At 41.0% G+C, this 17,788-nt stretch overlaps 1 protein-coding gene across 1 annotated transcript; it reads right to left on the bottom strand.

Annotated features, from left to right (window-relative positions):
- Positions 1–15,335: 15,335 nt before the first annotated feature.
- LOC149668529 (uncharacterized) lies at positions 15,336–16,915 on the bottom strand. The gene is made up of 4 exons (XM_089840802.1): positions 16,806–16,915; positions 15,908–16,029; positions 15,541–15,751; positions 15,336–15,463 (listed from the first exon to the last, which is right to left on the bottom strand). The coding sequence occupies exons 2-4, from the start codon at positions 16,013–16,015 to the stop codon at positions 15,336–15,338; spliced, it is 447 nt and encodes a 148-aa protein (XP_089696928.1). The 5' UTR covers positions 16,016–16,029; positions 16,806–16,915.
- Positions 16,916–17,788: the final 873 nt, after the last annotated feature.

The raw sequence follows: 17,788 nt of genomic DNA, 5'->3' as shown, positions 1-17,788 counted from the left end.
CCTAGAGGTTTAGATGATGACTCTAATTTTAAACCCCCATTTCAGGGGCTAAAAGGGGAAACTCCCGCTTTTGGGACTTTTCCCTTTGCTTGTATACTTAGTGGTACAAGTATGCCAAATTTCATCATTCTAGCACCACCGGAAATGCCCTAGAGGTTTAGATGATGACTCTAATTCTAAACACCCATTTCAGGGGCTAAAAGGGGAAACTAACGCTTTTGGGACTTTTCCCTTTGTTTCTATGCTTAGTGGTACAAGTATGCCAAATTTCATCATTCTAGCACCACCGGAAATGCCCTAGAGGTTTAGATGATGACTCTAATTTTAAACCCCCATTTCAGGGGCTAAAAGGGGAAACTCCCGCTTTTGGGACTTTTCCCTTTGTTTCTATGCTTAGTGGTACAAGTATGCCAAATTTCATCATTCTAGCACCACCGGAAATGCCCTAGAGGTTTAGATGATGACTCTAATTTTAAACCCCCATTTCAGGGGCTAAAAGGGGGAAACTCCCGCTTTTGGGACTTTTCCCTTTGATTGTATGCTTAGTGGTACAAGCATGCCAAATTTCATCATTCTAGCACCACCGGAAATGCCCTAGAGGTTTAGATGATGACTCTAATTTTAAACCCCCATTTCAGGGGCTAAAAGGGGGAAACTCCCGCTTTTGGGACTTTTCCCTTTGATTGTATGCTTAGTGGTACAAGAATGCCAAATTTCATCATTCTAGCACCACCGGAAATGCCCTAGAGGTTTAGATGATGACTCTTATTTTAAACCCCCATTTCAGGGGCTAAAAGGAGAAACTCCCGCTTTTGGGACTTTTCCCTTTGTTTCCATGCTTAGTGGTAAAAGTATGCCAAATTTCATCATTCTAGCACCACCGGAAATGCCCTAGAGGTTTAGATGATGACTCTAATTTTAAACCCCCATTTCAGGGGCTAAAAGGGGAAACTCCCGCTTTTGGGACTTTTCCCTTTGTTTCTATGCTTAGTGGTACAAGTATGCCAAATTTCATCATTCTAGCACCACCGGAAATGCCCTAGAGGTTTAGATGATGACTCTAATTTTAAACCCCCATTTCAGGGGCTAAAAGGGGGAAACTCCCGCTTTTGGGACTTTTCCCTTTGATTGTATGCTTAGTGGTACAAGCATGCCAAATTTCATCATTCTAGCACCACCGGAAATGCCCTAGAGGTTTAGATGATGACTCTAATTTTAAACCCCCATTTCAGGGGCTAAAAGGAGAAACTCCCGCTTTTGGGACTTTTCCCTTTGTTTCTATGCTTAGTGGTACAAGTATGCCAAATTTCATCATTCTAGCACCACCGGAAATGCCCTAGAGGTTTAGATGATGACTCTAATTTTAAACCCCCATTTCAGGGGCTAAAAGGGGAAACTCCCGGTTTTGGGACTTTTGCCTTTGCTTGTATGCTTAGTGGTACAAGTATGCCAAATTTCATCATTCTAGCACCACCGGAAATGCCCTAGAGGTTTAGATGATGACTCTAATTTTAAACCCCCATTTCAGGGGCTAAAAGGGGAAACTCCCGCTTTTGGGACTTTTCCCTTTGTTTCTATGCTTAGTGGTACAAGTATGCCAAATTTCATCATTCTAGCACCACCGGAAATGCCCTAGAGGTTTAGATGATGACTCTAATTTTAAACCCCCATTTCAGGGGCTAAAAGGGGGAAACTCCCGCTTTTGGGACTTTTCCCTTTGATTGTATGCTTAGTGGTACAAGAATGCCAAATTTCATCATTCTAGCACCACCGGAAATGCCCTAGAGGTTTAGATGATGACTCTAATTCTAAACACCCATTTCAGGGGCTAAAAGGGGAAACTCCCGCTTTTGGGACTTTTCCCTTTGTTTCTATGCTTAGTGGTACAAGTATGCCAAATTTCATCATTCTAGCACCACCGGAAATGCCCTAGAGGTTTAGATGATGACTCTAATTTTAAACCCCCATTTCAGGGGCTAAAAGGGGAAACTCCCGCTTTTGGGACTTTTCCCTTTGTTTCTATGCTTAGTGGTACAAGTATGCCAAATTTCATCATTCTAGCACCACCGGAAATGCCCTAGAGGTTTAGATGATGACTCTAATTTTAAACCCCCATTTCAGGGGCTAAAAGGGGGAAACTCCCGCTTTTGGGACTTTTCCCTTTGATTGTATGCTTAGTGGTACAAGCATGCCAAATTTCATCATTCTAACACCACCGGAAATGCCCTAGAGGTTTAGATGATGACTCTAATTTTAAACCCCCATTTCAGGGGCTAAAAGGAGAAACTCCCGCTTTTGGGACTTTTCCCTTTGTTTCTATGCTTAGTGGTACAAGTATGCCAAATTTCATCATTCTAGCACCACCGGAAATGCCCTAGAGGTTTAGATGATGACTCTAATTTTAAACCCCCATTTCAGGGGCTAAAAGGGGAAACTCCCGCTTTTGGGACTTTTCCCTTTGCTTGTATACTTAGTGGTACAAGTATGCCAAATTTCATCATTCTAGCACCACCGGAAATGCCCTAGAGGTTTAGATGATGACTCTAATTCTAAACACCCATTTCAGGGGCTAAAAGGGGAAACTCCCGCTTTTGGGACTTTTCCCTTTGTTTCTATGCTTAGTGGTACAAGTATGCCAAATTTCATCATTCTAGCACCACCGGAAATGCCCTAGAGGTTTAGATGATGACTCTAATTTTAAACCCCCATTTCAGGGGCTAAAAAAGGAAACTCCCGCTTTTGGGACTTTTCCCTTTGTTTCTATGCTTAGTGGTACAAGTATGCCAAATTTCATCATTCTAGCACCACCGGAAATGCCCTAGAGGTTTAGATGATGACTCTAATTTTAAACCCCCATTTCAGGGGCTAAAAGGGGGAAACTCCCGCTTTTGGGACTTTTCCCTTTGATTGTATGCTTAGTGGTACAAGCATGCCAAATTTCATCATTCTAGCACCACCGGAAATGCCCTAGAGGTTTAGATGATGACTCTAATTTTAAACCCCCATTTCAGGGGCTAAAAGGGGGAAACTCCCGCTTTTGGGACTTTTCCCTTTGATTGTATGCTTAGTGGTACAAGAATGCCAAATTTCATCATTCTAGCACCACCGGAAATGCCCTAGAGGTTTAGATGATGACTCTTATTTTAAACCCCCATTTCAGGGGCTAAAAGGAGAAACTCCCGCTTTTGGGACTTTTCCCTTTGTTTCCATGCTTAGTGGTAAAAGTATGCCAAATTTCATCATTCTAGCACCACCGGAAATGCCCTAGAGGTTTAGATGATGACTCTAATTTTAAACCCCCATTTCAGGGGCTAAAAGGGGAAACTCCCGCTTTTGGGACTTTTCCCTTTGTTTCTATGCTTAGTGGTACAAGTATGCCAAATTTCATCATTCTAGCACCACCGGAAATGCCCTAGAGGTTTAGATGATGACTCTAATTTTAAACCCCCATTTCAGGGGCTAAAAGGGGGAAACTCCCGCTTTTGGGACTTTTCCCTTTGATTGTATGCTTAGTGGTACAAGCATGCCAAATTTCATCATTCTAGCACCACCGGAAATGCCCTAGAGGTTTAGATGATGACTCTAATTTTAAACCCCCATTTCAGGGGCTAAAAGGAGAAACTCCCGCTTTTGGGACTTTTCCCTTTGTTTCTATGCTTAGTGGTACAAGTATGCCAAATTTCATCATTCTAGCACCACCGGAAATGCCCTAGAGGTTTAGATGATGACTCTAATTTTAAACCCCCATTTCAGGGGCTAAAAGGGGAAACTCCCGCTTTTGGGACTTTTCCCTTTGCTTGTATACTTAGTGGTACAAGTATGCCAAATTTCATCATTCTAGCACCACCGGAAATGCCCTAGAGGTTTAGATGATGACTCTAATTCTAAACACCCATTTCAGGGGCTAAAAGGGGAAACTCCCGCTTTTGGGACTTTTCCCTTTGTTTCTATGCTTAGTGGTACAAGTATGCCAAATTTCATCATTCTAGCACCACCGGAAATGCCCTAGAGGTTTAGATGATGACTCTAATTTTAAACCCCCATTTCAGGGGCTAAAAGGGGAAACTCCCGCTTTTGGGACTTTTCCCTTTGTTTCTATGCTTAGTGGTACAAGTATGCCAAATTTCATCATTCTAGCACCACCGGAAATGCCCTAGAGGTTTAGATGATGACTCTAATTTTAAACCCCCATTTCAGGGGCTAAAAGGGGGAAACTCCCGCTTTTGGGACTTTTCCCTTTGATTGTATGCTTAGTGGTACAAGCATGCCAAATTTCATCATTCTAGCACCACCGGAAATGCCCTAGAGGTTTAGACGATGACTCTAATTTTAAACCCCCATTTCAGGGGCTAAAAGGGGGAAACTCCCGCTTTTGGGACTTTTCCCTTTGATTGTATGCTTAGTGGTACAAGAATGCCAAATTTCATCATTCTAGCACCACCGGAAATGCCCTAGAGGTTTAGATGATGACTCTTATTTTAAACCCCCATTTCAGGGGCTAAAAGGAGAAACTCCCGCTTTTGGGACTTTTCCCTTTGTTTCCATGCTTAGTGGTAAAAGTATGCCAAATTTCATCATTCTAGCACCACCGGAAATGCCCTAGAGGTTTAGATGATGACTCTAATTTTAAACCCCCATTTCAGGGGCTAAAAGGGGAAACTCCCGCTTTTGGGACTTTTCCCTTTGTTTCTATGCTTAGTGGTACAAGTATGCCAAATTTCATCATTCTAGCACCACCGGAAATGCCCTAGAGGTTTAGATGATGACTCTAATTTTAAACCCCCATTTCAGGGGCTAAAAGGGGGAAACTCCCGCTTTTGGGACTTTTCCCTTTGATTGTATGCTTAGTGGTACAAGCATGCCAAATTTCATCATTCTAGCACCACCGGAAATGCCCTAGAGGTTTAGATGATGACTCTAATTTTAAACCCCCATTTCAGGGGCTAAAAGGAGAAACTCCCGCTTTTGGGACTTTTCCCTTTGTTTCTATGCTTAGTGGTACAAGTATGCCAAATTTCATCATTCTAGCACCACCGGAAATGCCCTAGAGGTTTAGATGATGACTCTAATTTTAAACCCCCATTTCAGGGGCTAAAAGGGGAAACTCCCGGTTTTGGGACTTTTGCCTTTGCTTGTATGCTTAGTGGTACAAGTATGCCAAATTTCATCATTCTAGCACCACCGGAAATGCCCTAGAGGTTTAGATGATGACTCTAATTTTAAACCCCCATTTCAGGGGCTAAAAGGGGAAACTCCCGCTTTTGGGACTTTTCCCTTTGTTTCTATGCTTAGTGGTACAAGTATGCCAAATTTCATCATTCTAGCACCACCGGAAATGCCCTAGAGGTTTAGATGATGACTCTAATTTTAAACCCCCATTTCAGGGGCTAAAAGGGGGAAACTCCCGCTTTTGGGACTTTTCCCTTTGATTGTATGCTTAGTGGTACAAGAATGCCAAATTTCATCATTCTAGCACCACCGGAAATGCCCTAGAGGTTTAGATGATGACTCTAATTCTAAACACCCATTTCAGGGGCTAAAAGGGGAAACTCCCGCTTTTGGGACTTTTCCCTTTGTTTCTATGCTTAGTGGTACAAGTATGCCAAATTTCATCATTCTAGCACCACCGGAAATGCCCTAGAGGTTTAGATGATGACTCTAATTTTAAACCCCCATTTCAGGGGCTAAAAGGGGAAACTCCCGCTTTTGGGACTTTTCCCTTTGTTTCTATGCTTAGTGGTACAAGTATGCCAAATTTCATCATTCTAGCACCACCGGAAATGCCCTAGAGGTTTAGATGATGACTCTAATTTTAAACCCCCATTTCAGGGGCTAAAAGGGGGAAACTCCCGCTTTTGGGACTTTTCCCTTTGATTGTATGCTTAGTGGTACAAGCATGCCAAATTTCATCATTCTAACACCACCGGAAATGCCCTAGAGGTTTAGATGATGACTCTAATTTTAAACCCCCATTTCAGGGGCTAAAAGGAGAAACTCCCGCTTTTGGGACTTTTCCCTTTGTTTCTATGCTTAGTGGTACAAGTATGCCAAATTTCATCATTCTAGCACCACCGGAAATGCCCTAGAGGTTTAGATGATGACTCTAATTTTAAACCCCCATTTCAGGGGCTAAAAGGGGAAACTCCCGCTTTTGGGACTTTTCCCTTTGCTTGTATACTTAGTGGTACAAGTATGCCAAATTTCATCATTCTAGCACCACCGGAAATGCCCTAGAGGTTTAGATGATGACTCTAATTCTAAACACCCATTTCAGGGGCTAAAAGGGGAAACTCCCGCTTTTGGGACTTTTCCCTTTGTTTCTATGCTTAGTGGTACAAGTATGCCAAATTTCATCATTCTAGCACCACCGGAAATGCCCTAGAGGTTTAGATGATGACTCTAATTTTAAACCCCCATTTCAGGGGCTAAAAGGGGAAACTCCCGCTTTTGGGACTTTTCCCTTTGTTTCTATGCTTAGTGGTACAAGTATGCCAAATTTCATCATTCTAGCACCACCGGAAATGCCCTAGAGGTTTAGATGATGACTCTAATTTTAAACCCCCATTTCAGGGGCTAAAAGGGGGAAACTCCCGCTTTTGGGACTTTTCCCTTTGATTGTATGCTTAGTGGTACAAGCATGCCAAATTTCATCATTCTAGCACCACCGGAAATGCCCTAGAGGTTTAGATGATGACTCTAATTTTAAACCCCCATTTCAGGGGCTAAAAGGGGGAAACTCCCGCTTTTGGGACTTTTCCCTTTGATTGTATGCTTAGTGGTACAAGAATGCCAAATTTCATCATTCTAGCACCACCGGAAATGCCCTAGAGGTTTAGATGATGACTCTTATTTTAAACCCCCATTTCAGGGGCTAAAAGGAGAAACTCCCGCTTTTGGGACTTTTCCCTTTGTTTCCATGCTTAGTGGTAAAAGTATGCCAAATTTCATCATTCTAGCACCACCGGAAATGCCCTAGAGGTTTAGATGATGACTCTAATTTTAAACCCCCATTTCAGGGGCTAAAAGGGGAAACTCCCGCTTTTGGGACTTTTCCCTTTGTTTCTATGCTTAGTGGTACAAGTATGCCAAATTTCATCATTCTAGCACCACCGGAAATGCCCTAGAGGTTTAGATGATGACTCTAATTTTAAACCCCCATTTCAGGGGCTAAAAGGAGAAACTCCCGCTTTTGGGACTTTTCCCTTTGTTTCTATGCTTAGTGGTACAAGTATGCCAAATTTCATCATTCTAGCACCACCGGAAATGCCCTAGAGGTTTAGATGATGACTCTAATTTTAAACCCCCATTTCAGGGGCTAAAAGGGGAAACTCCCGCTTTTGGGACTTTTCCCTTTGCTTGTATACTTAGTGGTACAAGTATGCCAAATTTCATCATTCTAGCACCACCGGAAATGCCCTAGAGGTTTAGATGATGACTCTAATTCTAAACACCCATTTCAGGGGCTAAAAGGGGAAACTCCCGCTTTTGGGACTTTTCCCTTTGTTTCTATGCTTAGTGGTACAAGTATGCCAAATTTCATCATTCTAGCACCACCGGAAATGCCCTAGAGGTTTAGATGATGACTCTAATTTTAAACCCCCATTTCAGGGGCTAAAAGGGGAAACTCCCGCTTTTGGGACTTTTCCCTTTGTTTCTATGCTTAGTGGTACAAGTATGCCAAATTTCATCATTCTAGCACCACCGGAAATGCCCTAGAGGTTTAGATGATGACTCTAATTTTAAACCCCCATTTCAGGGGCTAAAAGGGGGAAACTCCCGCTTTTGGGACTTTTCCCTTTGATTGTATGCTTAGTGGTACAAGCATGCCAAATTTCATCATTCTAGCACCACCGGAAATGCCCTAGAGGTTTAGATGATGACTCTAATTTTAAACCCCCATTTCAGGGGCTAAAAGGGGGAAACTCCCGCTTTTGGGACTTTTCCCTTTGATTGTATGCTTAGTGGTACAAGAATGCCAAATTTCATCATTCTAGCACCACCGGAAATGCCCTAGAGGTTTAGATGATGACTCTTATTTTAAACCCCCATTTCAGGGGCTAAAAGGAGAAACTCCCGCTTTTGGGACTTTTCCCTTTGTTTCCATGCTTAGTGGTAAAAGTATGCCAAATTTCATCATTCTAGCACCACCGGAAATGCCCTAGAGGTTTAGATGATGACTCTAATTTTAAACCCCCATTTCAGGGGCTAAAAGGGGAAACTCCCGCTTTTGGGACTTTTCCCTTTGTTTCTATGCTTAGTGGTACAAGTATGCCAAATTTCATCATTCTAGCACCACCGGAAATGCCCTAGAGGTTTAGATGATGACTCTAATTTTAAACCCCCATTTCAGGGGCTAAAAGGGGGAAACTCCCGCTTTTGGGACTTTTCCCTTTGATTGTATGCTTAGTGGTACAAGCATGCCAAATTTCATCATTCTAGCACCACCGGAAATGCCCTAGAGGTTTAGATGATGACTCTAATTTTAAACCCCCATTTCAGGGGCTAAAAGGAGAAACTCCCGCTTTTGGGACTTTTCCCTTTGTTTCTATGCTTAGTGGTACAAGTATGCCAAATTTCATCATTCTAGCACCACCGGAAATGCCCTAGAGGTTTAGATGATGACTCTAATTTTAAACCCCCATTTCAGGGGCTAAAAGGGGAAACTCCCGGTTTTGGGACTTTTGCCTTTGCTTGTATGCTTAGTGGTACAAGTATGCCAAATTTCATCATTCTAGCACCACCGGAAATGCCCTAGAGGTTTAGATGATGACTCTAATTTTAAACCCCCTTTTCAGGGGCTAAAAGGGGAAACTCCCGCTTTTGGGACTTTTCCCTTTGTTTCTATGCTTAGTGGTACAAGTATGCCAAATTTCATCATTCTAGCACCACCGGAAATGCCCTAGAGGTTTAGATGATGACTCTAATTTTAAACCCCCATTTCAGGGGCTAAAAGGGGAAACTCCCGGTTTTGGGACTTTTGCCTTTGCTTGTATGCTTAGTGGTACAAGTATGCCAAATTTCATCATTCTAGCACCACCGGAAATGCCCTAGAGGTTTAGATGATGACTCTAATTTTAAACCCCCTTTTCAGGGGCTAAAAGGGGAAACTCCCGCTGTTGGGACTTTTCCCTTTGTTTCTATGCTTAGTGGTACAAGTATGCCAAATTTCATCATTCTAGCACCACCGGAAATGCCCTAGAGGTTTAGATGATGACTCTAATTTTAAACCCCCATTTCAGGGGCTAAAAGGGGGAAACTCCCGCTTTTGGGACTTTTCCCTTTGATTGTATGCTTAGTTGTACAAGAATGCCAAATTTCATCATTCTAGCACCACCGGAAATGCCCTAGAGGTTTAGATGATGACTCTAATTCTAAACACCCATTTCTGGGGCTAAAAGGAGAAAACTCCCGCTTTTGGGACTTTTCCCTTTCTTTGAATGCTAAGTCCTACTTGTATGCCAAATTTTATCATTCCCGCAACACCGGAAGTGCCCTAGAGGTTTAGATGATGACTCTAATTTTAAACCCCCATTTCAGGGGCTAAAAGGCGGAAACTCCCGCTTTTGGGACTTTTCCCTTTGCTTGTATGTTTAGTGGTACAAGTATGCCAAATTTCCTCATTCTAGCACCACCGGAAATGCCCTAGAGGTTTAGATGATGACTCTAATTTTAAACCCCCATTTCAGGGGCTAAAAGGGGAAACTCCCGCTTTTGGGACTTTTCCCTTTGTTTCTATGCTTAGTGGTACAAGTATGCCAAATTTCATCATTCTAGCACCACCGGAAATGCCCTAGAGGTTTAGATGATGACTCTAATTTTAAACCCCCATTTCAGGGGCTAAAAGGGGAAACTCCCGCTTTTGGGACTTTTCCCTTTGCTTGTATGCTTAGTGGTACAAGTATGCCAAATTTCATCATTCTAGCACCACCGGAAATGCCCTAGAGGTTTAGATGATGACTCTAATTTTAAACCCCCATTTCAGGGGCTAAAAGGAGAAACTCCCGCTTTTGGGACTTTTCCCTTTGTTTCTATGCTTAGTGGTACAAGTATGCCAAATTTCATCATTCTAGCACCACCGGAAATGCCCTAGAGGTTTAGATGATGACTCTAATTTTAAACCCCCATTTCAGGGGCTAAAAGGGGAAACTCCCGCTTTTGGGACTTTTCCCTTTCTTTGAATGCTAAGTCCTACTTGTATGCCAAATTTTATCATTCCCGCAACACCGGAAGTGCCCTAGAGGTTTAGATGATGACTCTAATTTTAAACCCCCATTTCAGGGGCTAAAAGGCGGAAACTCCCGCTTTTGGGACTTTTCCCTTTGCTTGTATGCTTAGTGGTACAAGTATGCCAAATTTCATCATTCTAGCACCACCGGAAATGCCCTAGAGGTTTAGATGATGACTCTAATTTTAAACCCCCATTTCAGGGGCTAAAAGGGGAAACTCCCGCTTTTGGGACTTTTCTCTTTGTTTCTATGCTTAGTGGTACAAGTATGCCAAATTTCATCATTCTAGCACCACCGGAAATGCCCTAGAGGTTTAGATGATGACTCTAATTTTAAACCCCCATTTCAGGGGCTAAAAGGGGAAACTCCCGCTTTTGGGACTTTTCCCTTTGCTTGTATGCTTAGTGGTACAAGTATGCCAAATTTCATCATTCTAGCACCACGGGAAATGCCCTAGAGGTTTAGATGATGACTCTAATTTTAAACCCCCATTTCAGGGGCTAAAAGGAGAAACTCCCGCTTTTGGGACTTTTCCCTTTGTTTCTATGCTTAGTGGTACAAGTATGCCAAATTTCATCATTCTAGCACCACCGGAAATGCCCTAGAGGTTTAGATGATGACTCTAATTTTAAACCCCCATTTCAGGGGCTAAAAGGGGAAACTCCCGCTTTTGGGACTTTTCCCTTTGTTTCTATGCTTAGTGGTACAAGTATGCCAAATTTCATCATTCTAGCACCACCGGAAATGCCCTAGAGGTTTAGATGATGACTCTAATTTTAAACCCCCATTTCAGGGGCTAAAAGGGGGAAACTCCCGCTTTTGGGACTTTTCCCTTTGATTGTATGCTTAGTGGTACAAGTATGCCAAATTTCATCATTCTAGCACCACCGGAAATGCCCTAGAGGTTTTGATGATGTGTCAGTCAGTCAGTCAGTCTCATAATGTGTCATTTTCACATAGGATTATCACAGAAACCAAATGAGTTAGAAAGCTGGAAGTTGGAGGACTTCCTAGGATTAACACTGTGCCCTTGAGGTGCAAATATGAGTGGTGTACTATTCCCCAGTACCGAGTTAAGAGGGGGTCAAAATGAGGCTGAAATGTTTCGGGTAAAGGATTGCTGGTAGTGCACGACAACTTGGCGGGTGCACTGCCGTGCACCCAGATTTCGATTACCACGGCGTTTTCTTCACAATGGATCATTTGGTAAATATAGTTAGTCATGGACAATAAGTCCTTTAAGCGGGTAACCTGGGGACTTCTTAAATGGCTAGTTTTATTTAATTATCTTTGTGAGCTGTGAAATTAGGCCCCCATTCCTAGTTTTAAATTTTACGGTTACATAAAGTGGCGAGCTTGCCAGGACCCGTTAAGACTGACATTACCATTTGTACTTAACGCGTACTTGTGACCATTACTTCTGCCTTTGCTTGAATTAACTGTCGCGTCATGAATCCCGCCGACCCACAAGCTTTGTTCGCGGCGCTCAACGCGCAGTTACCGGGATCTTATACTCTCCCGAGGAGGATCACTCCTCCTCCAAGCCTTGGTACTAGTCCTACGCATGGACAAAGACAAGCGGCTGGAGGAATCCCACCTCCGCCGCCGCTACCGCAAGGTGCAACGCCAAATGTTTTGATGCAAACTATTCAAACTCTTGCAACTACGCTAGCAAACATAGGAACTAGACCAGCCATCAAAAATAGGCCAAAACCACCCCCTCACTTAATATTTAGTGGTGTTGAAGGTGAAAGCGTGCCGGAATTTCTTCGGACTTTGACGGAATTCGCGGATTATCACAGCATGTCAGGATCTGACATTATCGCGCTTCTACCCCAAATATTAAGGGGTCGTGCATTAATCTGGTTTAGAGATTTGAATAGGCCTAATCAAACAATAACGTGGCGTACGGTAAAAGGCGCGTTTAGAGACTATTTCTTTTCGGTTAGAGCGGAGGAATCCCTCCGCCTTGAAATAGCGCAGTTTACACAACCCGCCGGTGTGTCTTTTGACGCGTACATCGCGAGTATTACCGCGATGAATCAGAACCTACGCGTTCCGTACACTGACTCCGAACTTGTTGGTATTTGCAAAAGAAATATACTCCCCGAAATACGCATCCATAAGGACAATGCGCAGTTTTATAGACAAGGGCCGCGTAACAGAAGAAATTTTAAGAGCGACGCCCTCCAGCTCATTGTATCCTAGAGACAGTGCAAAGTCTATCTCGCGTGAATCCAGTGGGAGAAGAAATTCTCCCACCGCCGCGATTTTTACTAAACCGCCGGGGGGAGGGGCAAAATCAAAGCTTGCGACACCTAAAGCAAGAAATACCAACAGACCAAAGGCTCCGACACAGGTTAAGCCCGAGCAAAACGACTTAAGTCGTGTAAGGTGCTATAAATGCGGACTCTTAGGGCATTATGCCACAACCTGTCCGGACAAACAAGAAGTCGCGCAAAGACAGGCTTCGGAAAAAGCGATAGCTGGAAGACCAAAAGGGGATCGTCTTCCCGCCACAAGAAGAAAGTAAAGCCCCTTAAGGAATTTGGCTCTATGGATGTGCGTCGCTGTGAGGTGGATCCTCCCGTCTCCATAGACGCCGTGTATTCGCATGGGACTTTCGCGACCAGACTAGATTCAGGCGCTGATGCATGTTTTATCAGCTTATTTCAGTGGCGTAATTTAGTCAGAACTTTAAAACCCGACGTAGTACTTCCGGAAGAAGAAGAGACTCAATGCATAGTGTTAGGCGATGGACGTTATACCTTCACGAAGGGACGCGCGCGAATAGACTTCAGCTTAGGACAGTTGAAACTAAGGCAAGAGTTTCACGTAGTTCCCTCACTGCCAAACGATTTAATTTTGGGAAACAATTTCCTGTATAAACATCGTGCCATTTTCGACTTTGGTACAAAAACTTGTCACATTGACGGAACAACGTTTCCATTCGTGCTTAATCTCCCTGGGTTGAAGACTCCAACACCTCAGATTATAGAGGATGTTGAACAAGCTGTCGCGTCGCCTACACTGAGTCCTAAACAGAAGGAAGACTTAAAAACTTTATTACTACGATTTCCAAAACTATTTTCGGAAAAAGCGGGACGTACTAACTTAGTCTATCACGTGATACACACTACCACCGATGTTCCCGTTAGTCAACGCGCGTATCGTGTTAGCGGTGAGAAAAAACGGATAATTGAAGATCATCTTCACGAAATGATCCGCGACGGAATCGTGAAACCCACCGTTAGTCCATACGCGTCGCCTGTGGTACTTGTCCACCAGAAATGCGGAAAGATACGTTTCTGCGGTGACTATCGCGCGTTAAATAAAGTGACCGTGAAAGATCCGTATCCGCTTCAGCGAATAGAAGAACTCTTAGGAAAAATGGGAGCCCCGAAGTTCATCACAGCACTGGACTTAAAGAGCGGCTATTGGCAGATAGATCTGCATCCGCAAGCGAAAGCGAAGACTGCTTTCATCACGCACGCGGGGAAGTACGAGTTCGAAGTACTTCCGTTCGTTCTATGCAATGCGCCGTCGTCGTTTCAACGACTCATCGACGAAGTCTTCAGGGATGGACATCACTTTTCCATCTGTGTCTATCTGAATGACATCGTCATTCCATCCAGTAGTTGGGCTGACCATTTACAAGACTTGGAATATGTCTTTCACCGACTGTCTGAAGCGGGGCTTACGCTTCAGACGAAGAAATGTCCCCGTACGGAAATTTTCTAAAGAAATTTCGTATAAGTATCCCATATCTGGTTTAAGTTTATTCTATAGAAATGTCGTATGGAGTTGCTATATATTTTTTATAGGTATTTGGGCCAATTGTCTATAGAAACCTTTATAGAAAGCTTTTGTTTTACTTTTAGACTCTTGATGTTCTTTTTGCGGTGTGTTTAGACTTTTTCAAGGAAGTTATTAAGTTCTTTTTGTGATATTTGCATAAAATTTATAAGATCTTCATATAATATTTTTATAGTTTTCGTATGATAATTTTATAGTTTTCGTATGATATTTTTATAGTTTTCGTAGGATATTTTTATAGGTTTCGTAGGATATTTTTATAGGTTTCGTAGGATATTTTTATAGGTTTTGTAGGATATTTTTATAGGTTTTGTAGGATATTTTTATAGGTTTCGTAGGATATTTTTGTAGGTTTCGTAGGATATTTTTGTAGGTTTCGTAGGATATTTTTATAGGTTTCGTAGGATATTTTTATAGTTTTCGTAGGATATTTTTATAGGTTTTGTAGGATATTTTTATAGGTTTCGTAGGATATTTTTGTAGGTTTCGTAGGATATTTTTATAGGTTTCGTAGGATATTTTTATAGGTTTCGTAGGATATTTTCGTGCGCAGTGATATAGAATTAATACTGTACTTTTAAAATTCAATTTTTTTTATCCTTAGTCTTAAATCCTTATTTCATTAATTTAAATCCTTAATTCCTCAATTGATCAATTCGAAAAATTAATGAAGTTAATTTAGCAAAATTGTTTTTAAAATTAAAGCAGTTCTATCGATTTAAATAAATATTAAAACAAAATCCTGATTTTATAGCTTCAGACAAATAATAAAATCAAATCCTGATTTTATTATATTCTTCATTTAGTTCTTTGATTTTATTAGCAAGTGTCTCCTTTACTTGGCGGCTGGTCGCTCTTTGATATTTTTTTAAAGTTAAACCTTATATTGATTTGTTCTTTATTTGAAAAAAAATTCTTCACTGTTATGTTAGATTTTAAAGAAACTTACCTATTATAGCAGAGATTCTAGCGGGATTCAGCTGCTTCTTTGGGGGTATACCTTTGTGCGCATTGCTAGACCTTCCCGTAATTGATGCATTTATATATTCATCTTCTTTAAATAGCATGAGGAAAAGTCCTCTAGCAAAAACTGTACCTGTTCTGCTCATTCGGAGAAGCAGCGACAGCTCAGATTTGTCCACGAAAATTTTAGGAGCTATTTCAACCTTCTATTGAAATGTGAATTTATATTGAGTAATTATTATTTGGTACAAAATAGTTAAAAATAGTAAAAAATATTAGTCTTTCGATCGAAAGATACAAAGTATACTTGCTTGTGCCAATTATAATCTATCACACTTGGAAAATTTGCAAATAATTCTTTACCATTTTCGTTGATTCTAAATCATTATCTTCTTGAGCAACATAGTTTTGAATGACTGGTGTTTTTATTGGGTGTTGGACCAATTTCAAACATTTTTCTGCAATAGACATAAAGTTTTAGCCAGTAATTCCGAATTTTAGTGACAGGCCAAAGAATAAGATGACCAATAAGTACCCTTATACTTCTCCAATTTTCTTATGGTTTTAGCAAGTTTCATTTCCTTTACTTCATAGTCCTCTTTCAATTCCTTGTAGTCATTTTTCATTTCTAAATACTTTCTCTTATACCTTGGGCACTTGGAACAATCTTTTGAAACACTTTCTTTCTCGGTTGATGCATCCAGAATTGCCATTCGTTCAAGTTGAGAGCTTGTCTTTGGATCCCCCTGTATATTATAAATGTATTCACTTATACATACACATATTAAGGGAAGGCAAAGTCTGGCATCAGAAAAAGGACTTGCCAATTTGGGTCAATTCCCTCAACCACATTCCGCCATTTTGGCGGCATGTGGTAAACTATATAAGTAAACTATACATACCGATGTTGGGCCAGATACAGAATGCAAAATACTTCTATCCTCTTGTGGGACATCCTTCCCATTTAAGCGGCAATAATCCTCATACAGACTAGTTCTTTTAGCCTCCATATCATCTTGATCCCCTAGAAACGCATCAAATAATCATCAGTCAGTAAAGCTTGAAAATGAAGTAGTTTATAAAGTTTTAAAAAACTTGCCATATCCAAGGAGAGACCCAGGAGAAACCTCCTTCCCTTCTTTCCAAAAAAAAGTCAAATGTACGGCCTATGTAGTTATGTGCATTTTCCGAAATATCTTTTCGCAATGATTTATTGTGCTTAAAGCACTGATCAAATTTAAGAACATCCCAAATGTTATCATTAATCCATTTGACCAAAGCATATTGGGGTTTTCTACTTTTTGACATGGCTTTAGCTAGATAGTTAAAAGATTTTTTTTTCAGTAATCAGTATTATATTTCAAAAGTATGATAGGTATAATTAAAAAGTTTGTAAAAGGGGTACAGGATACTGTACGCCCTTGGTAGGAACGAAGGCTCTATAAAAACCTTGGGGGGGAAACATGGGATCAAACTGAGGTAGGAGATATGACCACGTAGCCATAAATAGTGTAATGGCACCCCCTTCCCTTAGGCTGTTTACGCTAATCTTTAAAACTGAAATTATTCTCACAATACATTAAAATCTTAGATAATAACAATAATTAATGTATGCAAAACTAATTATGCTACTGGTTTACAGAGTAATGGCACCCCAAGTTAATTCGCTACAGAGATCAATAAAGTGTAATGTAGGGAGCTGCCGTAACTCTACTAAACTAAAGTTTTGCTAAGTGTTACTGAGGAGTAATAAGAACTAACTTAATTTAACTTAGAAACATAATCCAAAAAATAACATACCTTAAATAAAGATCCAAAATTAAAAAGACGTGTTGATTTCAAACAGAATTTGAAAAAGGTCCCCGCACTACGCGATAGAAAATAGAAAATGAAGGTCCTAGTCGTTGTCGTTACTCGCGCTCTCGCACTTCTGCAGTGTTTTTGCACTTTACTCCAGTTTCCAAACTTTGAATAATGGAAAAAAACCACAGGCGCGCCCAACTCGCTCGGGCAAAACCGTGAGAGAAAATTCTATATACGGAGGGCTAGGCATCGAACAGGCAGAAGCAGGTTTATATACTGTGCGATTTTACGGGCACTGCCACTAGTCGATAATGTATTTTTTTTTCGCTACCGGCGCCAATAGAAGAAACTATTTGTCAGTATCGTCTGCTAGCTGGATTGTTTTTCTTTTTTGACCTTAGTTCAGGTTGCCCTTTAGTTTAATTGAAATTAGTGTCACTCATATGTTACCTGCCTGGAAAACCACAAGTCATCAGAGTATGTAATTTGAAATTTAATTTTCTCTGAGAACTTAGTATATAATTTAGTGTAATAAGGTGGTGTTTTATCTAACGGAATGTGATCCCTGGATTTTAAAGTTTACTATAATTTCTTTAATTTTGTATAATATTAGATTACAGATGAGAATAATTTGGAAGAAAATGACGGTATTTTTTTTACAGACCTCGTAAGTAATTGCGCTTTATGACTGTAATTTAGTTTAAAATTAATACTTTCTTCCTTTGCTATAATTTAAAGGATGAAGAAATATATCCCGACACTGCAGTTAATTTAAAACAATTTTTAATATTAGTTATGGCTCACATAATTCGTTTCAAGCTGTGTAAGGAGTCTACAGCGTCTCTTCTGAAACTAATCTCATTTGTTTTACCGGAAAACTCCAAATTTCCTCGTACACTCTTTCTATTTTATAAACATTTTGAGGGAGCAAAATCGAACTATACTTTCCATGCATATTGCAAAACTACAAAATGTAATTC

The sequence above is a fragment of the Phalangium opilio genome, unplaced genomic scaffold, assembly GCF_054372755.1.
Source record: "Phalangium opilio isolate 3A_F unplaced genomic scaffold, DU_Popi_V2 ptg000055l_1, whole genome shotgun sequence".
Taxonomy (NCBI): domain Eukaryota; kingdom Metazoa; phylum Arthropoda; class Arachnida; order Opiliones; family Phalangiidae; genus Phalangium; species Phalangium opilio.
Note: the sequence above shows the minus strand (reverse complement) of the source record. Positions and strands in the feature narration are given on the sequence as shown.

Excerpts from the sequence above, each read along its gene's own strand:
- LOC149668529 (XM_089840802.1), bottom strand. The coding sequence starts at position 16,015 with ATGGAGGCTAAAAGAACTAGTCTGTATGAGGATTATTGCCGCTTAAAT. Across the intron at positions 15,752-15,907 it reads CTGTATCTGGCCCAACATCG|GGGGATCCAAAGACAAGCTC; the intron begins GTATGTATAGTT and ends TATAATATACAG. Across the intron at positions 15,464-15,540 it reads AAAATTGGAGAAGTATAAGG|AAAAATGTTTGAAATTGGTC; the intron begins GTACTTATTGGT and ends TGTCTATTGCAG.